The sequence below is a fragment of the Urtica dioica genome, chromosome 4 (assembly GCF_054948205.1).
Source record: "Urtica dioica subsp. dioica isolate 48M chromosome 4, U.dioica_male_clone48M_v1_H2, whole genome shotgun sequence".
Taxonomy (NCBI): domain Eukaryota; kingdom Viridiplantae; phylum Streptophyta; class Magnoliopsida; order Rosales; family Urticaceae; genus Urtica; species Urtica dioica.
This window is the reverse complement of record NC_142759.1, coordinates 30,992,115-30,999,582: the sequence shown is the minus strand read 5'-3', so window position 1 is coordinate 30,999,582 and position 7,468 is coordinate 30,992,115. Positions and strand designations below refer to the sequence as shown.

The window sequence follows — 7,468 nt, the reverse complement described above, 5'->3', positions numbered from 1 at the left end:
GGTAATTTAGTAAATCCCGACTAGCTGATGACATTCATGAAGGGTAAACATAGATAATATTCAGTGGATCCGCTCATCATAATTAGGTCGAATTCTTGAGTAGAAAATAAATTCATTTGAACCGAGAGATTTTCAGTGTCAGCTCTTTAATGGAGTCAGTTGGCATTAAGCTAAACTTGGAAAAGGTTTGTGAACTTTTGAGTCCAAGTGTTTAGCTCAAGCTTTGTTCATTTGGGTCCATGAGGTCACTGTCACGAATCACATCGATAGGAATAGTTAAACTGGAAGCTAAGTCAAAACAAGAACAAAAATAGTCAAAAGGGTATTTTTGTCTTTTGAGACATGTGATGAAATGAATGTCAATAAATTTTTTGGCAAGTTCATTTGATGACTTAATGTCACTCGGCCATAACTTGATTATTGGGCCTTGTGAATTAATTTCATTTCATAAGAATTTTATTGAAAATTCTTAATGGGCTTTTCTCATGTTGTCATGAACAAATGAAGAAGCTTCTAGAAGCTCCTTCTAGATGAGAGATGGGCGCCCAAAATACCCAAGAGAAAGAGAATATTTTGTGCATAAATGTATCAAGATACTTGCCAAAAGAAAAAGAGGAAACAAATTTCCTCTATGAGGAAACAAGGAGAATCGGCCAAGGCAACCAAGAAGGGAAACAAAAGAGGAAACTAATCCCTTGTGGATTGTATGAGATGGGCGCCTATATTGATAGGTATGGGTAATAAAAGATTGCTCATAAAGGCTTGGAAAATAACAGGAAACTACTTCTTTCCAAGGCCAACCCCTCTCCTATAAATAGGACCCTCATTCCCTTCATTTTATTCATTCAACATAAGTTAGAAATTGAGAGACTCTCTCTCTAGACATTGTTGGCCGAACTCCTCTCTCTCTCTCTTTCTAGTTTATTTTCGATTTTTCTTGTTTTGGCACCTAGGTCCTCACTCGACCTAGTGTTTAGCTCTGCGACTTCGAGACTCGTTCTTAAGTCGTAGTGTTTAAAAGTGCCCACTCACTGATTCCTTCTTTTCGAGTGATTTAGTGATAGAAACTTTCGTGGTTGCTCGAGGTGCCGAGGAAAGGAAGAGAGACGTGCTGCGAGGGAAGACGAGCGTTGCAAACTTTCCACAAGCTTCTTCAAAGTTCAAGCTTCAAGAAAGGTTAGTAAACTTCTAGCTCATATTGGTTTTTAATTACATGTACTTGCACTTGTCTAGGTTAGTAAAAACTGTTTTACTTGTAAAAAGAACATTTTTAAAATTCCGCCGCTTACCGAAGCGTTAATTATTTTCTCAAACCCTAGATCGATTCCAACAGGTTTGCGAGGTGGACGAAGTGGTGTTGAAGGCGGATGAGTTTTCGAAGGTGTTCATGGTGATTGAATTTTTTTGGCTGCTCTGATACCATGTTTAGATATGAACTTCAGAGAGAGTTTATTTATGAGAGGTGAATCCTCTATTTATACAAGAATATGAAAAGTATAATAATTACTTTACATGGAAACAATGAGAAAAAAAATCTAGGAAATAGAAAGATGCTAGGAAATATAAAGATGCAACTTCCAAGTTTGGTGGCACTTCCAAGGCTGTGCATGACCATTGGAATTCGAGCTTCTTATTTTCAACGTTTATCTCTCTCTTAAAATGTTGAATTTGGTCGGATGATTTTGTACTAGTCGTCGGGGTTAGTTCGAACATCCATTTTACATGGTTCTAGAGGCAGCCAAGTTTAAGACCGAACAAGACATTCAAATGGTCGACTTCCTGGAAATTGTCGAGGTAACTGATAGGTTGCGTTAATCACGCATAAAACTCCTATTTTCCGAGCCTAAAACCAACGAGTCCTCGAGGATTTTAATTGTTTTTAGAGTGTTTTGATGGATTTCCAGGTCTATGTGGGTTTTACTAGTGTTTGGGGTCTCACTATGGAAAAATAAGCTAATCGGAGTCAAAACGAAGAAAAGAAGCGAAGGAAACAAATTTTCCAACTCCGCGTGCCGCGAGGTCCATTTCGCATTGCGCGGAGTGGAAAATCTACACCTTTAACACACAGAGTCTTACGCGCGGAACGCGTAGAAGCAAAAAACAGGACCGCGCGGTGCGCAAGGTGAAGCGCGCGGCGCGCGATCGTCGTGTCAGACTTTGTTCTCATCAATTTTGAAAGCGATTTTTCAGCCATTGGATGCGATTGAAAGGCCCAGATTGCTCCGAAAATAAGCCCCTTCAGCCTTAAAAAGACAAATGCTTTCAGACTAAGGCATGCAAGGCTAGAGACATTTTGGAATCTATCAAAAACAACTTCTCATATTTCTATTTTCTTTTTCTCCTAAGTTTTTCCAGACTTTGTTCATACTTTGTGGCTCATTTTTGAAGACAAAGATTGAGTTGTTGAGTTCTACCATTGCTACAATCTTAATCAGTGTTCTATTCTCTATCTCTTACTCTTTTTAATTCAAGTTTTCCATATGTTTATGATGTCTTTTGCTCTATTGTTCTTGTGTTCATCTTTGTGTATCATTATTGTTATTGTTATCAACATGAACTAATCTCATATAGGGCTATGGTGTAGCGCGTTCATAACGATGTAGGATTCACCTCATTAGAATTGCTAACTTGTTGTTATTCTCATCACTTTTACTTAGTCCAAAACCATGCTTAATGCTTGTATGAATGTCATGAACTCATGCTTGATTTATTTTCGATTCTAATTCTTGAGAAATATTAGGTTGTTGTGCTTTTATTTTGGGTTACTAGAATACATTCCTAGGCTAGACATAGCTAGGCTGTTTTAGACTCGTGTGAATACTCTTGATTTTAACGCTTGCCGTGCTTGTTAGGAGTTGAGATCGAGAGATGAAATTCCGGTATCGGTTTAGGTTGTTAGATGCTCGAGAGAGATTTATCAATACTATTAAAGTGAGTATGAGTAGTAAACTGTGTGAACCTCAATAGCTTGTTTTTTTTCTTATTTCAATGAATCCAAATTGTATAATGTGACCCGTGGACTATAGTCCTTCCCTTCATCCATTAGAAATTTCATGTTATCTAATTGTTTAATTTTGTGACTTGTTAATGAATTTTTGTGACAACAGTTCCATCAACTATCTTTAGTTCTATATTGGCTTGTGATCATCGGATTTCTTATTTATCTAACTGTGGGATCGACTCGTTCTTACAATTTATTACTATTGCGACCATGTGCACTTGGGTGTGCGAGAATTTTCGCAACAGTGACCATAAACCCACTCTACCACGACCTTAGGCTCACAGATTCTCTTCCAGGATTACGCCTCATCCCTATTATTACATATATGCCAAGCTAAGCTCGACTTCCGGTACCTTACGATACAAGGGTCATAGGAGCTTCAATAAGGGGGTTTTCTTTTTATAACAGATTGGTCAAATTCCACCATTTTCTAACACAGCCGCCATGTAAATAGTCGTACTTTGTCCACCATCCTCAGGCTTGGTGAGTATCCGATAGGGAAGCCCGATTCACATTGTCAATTGCCAAGTGATAACCCTTTCGAACCGAGTACTCGCCATCAATCGTGTTGTGCCAAAGAAGAATGCCCGGTCTGCCATACTCGGCACAAGAGAATGCGAAGAATAGCCTCGGCATATTTTGAACAGCCTCGGTTTCGAATAAGTTGTTAATTTTTTTGTCTAATAAACTATAGATTAATACTGTACTCTCCAAAGTTTCATTATATAATCACTAGTGTTGATGTGTTATAAACCATAATTGATATATTATAACCCGTCATTTGTTTAGACGATCTACTCCGGTCAGAGAAGTATGTCTTCGCCGCTGTCAAAATAGTATTATTGTGAGCTTCAAAGTTTGTCGAAATTTGTGGTTCAAACGATTAGTTATGAATTGTTTTTTTGTTAGGTTGAATGACGAGAGGTATAGAAATAAGGATAAGTGAAATTGATATTGTTGTAAATTGAAAATAGATAAATAATAATAAATTGAATTTTAAAAGTCGTTAAATATTAGTTATTTTGTTGGAAATAAATCTTTCTTATAGTCTATCTAAATAATATTCTTTCTTCGAAAACAAAAATATCTAAATAATATTCCGGAATGCCACTAAGTCAACTATTTAGACGCAGCTTTTTTTTAATCGGTTTAGACTTTAGAAACAGCTGAATGCCTAGCATAAGTATAACCATTAATCCCTATACTTTGTCAAACACTTAAGTTTACACCTAGCGTTCAACTCAAGCTACAAAATCTTTGCATTTGCAAGTAAATAACACGTCATGCAATACAAGCTAAATTACATACTGTATCGTCGTCCCAAGTTAATTAAACAATTAGTATCTTTGCTTCTTTTTTTTAGGACCAAATTTTTCACAAGAATATAGGAGTAGGGTTGATGAAGATGCGTACCAGACTATGTAGCATTTATTTATAATTTTGGTAAACGCATTTAAGCTTGGATTAGAAGAATAAAAAATCAGCGAAAACAGTTGACATAATAGCTTCGAATCAACACCACTCACTCAGTTTCTTTCAATCCGTTGGTTACAACAACTTACACAACCAAATGGCGACAAGGTCTTAGCTTTCTCAATCAATACCTACTTACTTTACTTACATAATCACTTTGTAAAGCCAAAGGTAAAGCTAATGGGACCAACATTTCTTCCCTTTTTCACTGAATTTGATGCTTCTTTAGCACGAAAATATACATCTACTCACGAAAAGGTACCTACCTGATGACCCATAAATAAAAGAAAAACGCCTTTCCTGGCCTACCAGTTACACAGGAAAGAAAGAAGGGGGGTTTTTTTGTTCACTACAGCCTCATTAATTAACAAATTAATGAAGCAAAAGAAGAGCCTCACTTTTGTTGACTTGAACTCTCATGAGTTCCTCAAAAAAATTCAACAACTTATCGGCGAAGCAAAAGGGCTACTTGGCTTTTACTATACCTAAAGCTAGTCTTCCAAATCAAATTACAAAGAAGCAAAGTTGTAATGAAAAAACTATGCAATTGAAACCATCATCATTGATCATACTATGACAGATTAGAAACACTGCACTCTCTCTACACAGTTAATCATCAAAAGTGGTAATGGTAATAAAACAAAAATAAATTAAGAAAGTGAAAAAAAAAAGGCAATGGCGTTCTCACCGGGCCTTGAACTGAAAACTGGAAGGCGGGGAAGGCGAGAACTCGAAGGGCAAATGCGGGGTCTCGGATTCCCCGGAGAGCATTCCGACAATGTCCTTCATGGAGGGCCTCTTTGCGGGCGTCCTCTGGAGGCAGAGGAGCGCGATGGTGAGGCAGAGCAAACCCTCTTCCTTCTGGACCGAGTGGAGTGCCGGGTCGAGGAGGTCCAAGAGCCGGCCATTGCGTGCCAGCTGGCGCGCCCAGGACGTGAGGTTGGCGCGCTCGAACTCCGACATTGGCGACGCTGTGACCTGGAGCGGCCTGCGCCCGGAGACCAGGACGAGCATGAGGACGCCGTAGCTGTACACGTCACACTTTTCCGACAGGTGGCCTCCGCCGCCATACTCCGGCGCCACGTAGCACACCGTCCCTCTCATGCTCGGAGTGCTGCTTATGTTCCCGCTCTTCGGGATCTCCGAGCTCGCAGTCCAGTCATGGCTGTTTCGTCGGATCTCGCCGCTGATTCCTTCCGCCCACCAGTCTATGCTTCCCCGGCTGCTCTTGCTCTTGCTCTTCATCTTCTTCTTCTGCTTCCTCGTGAGCTCTTCGCAGAACTCTTCCTTCCACCATTCTCTCGGCTGCTTCTTCTTCTTCTTCTTCTTTTTCTTGTTTCGCTTCTCGTCCTCCATTGACGACCACCACTCCAGCCTCTTTCTTCGTTTCTTCTTCGACGGAGGTTCGGGTTCGGCGCCACTCCCCGGGCCTTCCTTGCTGATCTCGTTTCCGATCCACTCCATCACGTAGTCCTTCACTCTCCCGGAGCCTGACTCGCCGCTGTTGTCCTGCTTCCACCACCAGTCTCTGGTGGTGCTGCTGCTGCCGCCCTTCCTCCGTCCGGCGTGGTCATCGCTCGGCGAGGCCTCCGAGACTCTCGGCGACCGGTCGAATCCGCTTGCGGATTCCGTCTCCTCCTCGACGATAGATCCGTTGTCGAATTCCCGATCCCTCTCCGTCTTCTTGCTCTCCTCAGCCTCCTCTCCTTCTTCCTCGACCACCACGCCGTGGCTGTGCTCCGGATCCTCCGTCTTCAGCCGCGCCAGGCCGAAGTCGCCGATCTTGGCGGCGAAGTCGGAGTCCAGAAGGACGTTGCTCGGCTTCACGTCGCCGTGAATCACCGGCGGATCGCAGCCGTGGTGGAGGTATTCCAGCCCTAGGGCTACATCCAGAGCAATGCGGAACCGCCTTTTCCAGTCCGCGATCTCGGAGCACTTCCCGTCGAACAGCGCCTCTTGGAGGCTCCGATTCGGCATCAGCTCGTACACCAGAAGCATCTTCTTACCTCGGCTATCGGTCGAAAACCCTAGGAGAGAGAGAATCTGAGGCGAGAAGAGGTTTAGTGCCAGCGACAGCTCGTTCTGAAACTCCCTCTCGCCTTGAATCGAGCCCTCCGAATCCATCACTTTGACGGCCAAGGACTCGCCGGAAGGTAGCATCGCCTTGTACACCGACCCGAAGCCGCCGTGGCCGAGGAGGTTCGCCGGAGAGAACGACGCCGTCGCTCGCCTGAGAAGAGAGTAAGAGAACCGCCTATGCTGTAGGCTTCCGCTGTTCTGGACCGCATTCCGGCCATGGCTCTTCTCGCTCTGGCCTTGCTCGAACGGAGCAGTGCGGTTGTACGAGAGCTTGCGGTAGACGAAGAACACGGCGGCGAATAACACGCCGATGACGGCGAAAGCTAGGGTTCCAGCGAGAACGGGGATTAGGACCCGGTGGCTGTTGTGGTGGTGATACTTGTGGTGAGGGAGCTCCGGAGTGGATATCTCCGCCGTGAAATCGGCCGGAGCAGGACGTGATGGCATTGTTGGTTAATTAGTTGAGGAACGAATGGTATTCAGGGAATATTCATTTTCTGAGCTGAGCCTGGTTTTCTTTCTTTTTCTTTGTTCTTTGTTCTTTGTTCTTCGATTCTCTCTTTCAGAAGCACGAGCAAACTGAGCTAAGTTTCAGAGCCAAACTGCTTTTCTTTCTTTTTCTATATCTAATATCTATCCAAAGTCCAAACTCCAAAGTCATCCACATCAATAAATAAATAAATTATTATATTTATATGTAGTTATGTATTCAATAAATAAATAAAAACCTGGTAAATTAAATTTTAAAATATCAATGGGTTTGAGTTATTGACACGTGGTATGCTTTTATTGGATAATGTTATAACAATGACAGTTTGGGCATTTTAGTGCGCGCGTGATAGGACGCGGACCGAGCACATTGCCAAGTGATTAAGAATATGTTTTTGGTCCACAAGCTGCTTGTTCCTTGCAATT

At 42.3% G+C, this 7,468-nt stretch overlaps 1 protein-coding gene across 1 annotated transcript; it reads right to left on the bottom strand.

The window, feature by feature from the left end:
* Positions 1-4,507: 4,507 nt before the first annotated feature.
* LOC149401486 (Protein kinase superfamily protein) lies at positions 4,508-7,215 on the bottom strand. Its single transcript, XM_089612272.1, has one exon. The coding sequence runs from the start codon at positions 6,998-7,000 to the stop codon at positions 5,159-5,161; it is 1,842 nt and encodes a 613-aa protein (XP_089468398.1). The 5' UTR covers positions 7,001-7,215; the 3' UTR covers positions 4,508-5,158.
* Between the last annotated feature and the right edge of the window lie 253 nt (positions 7,216-7,468).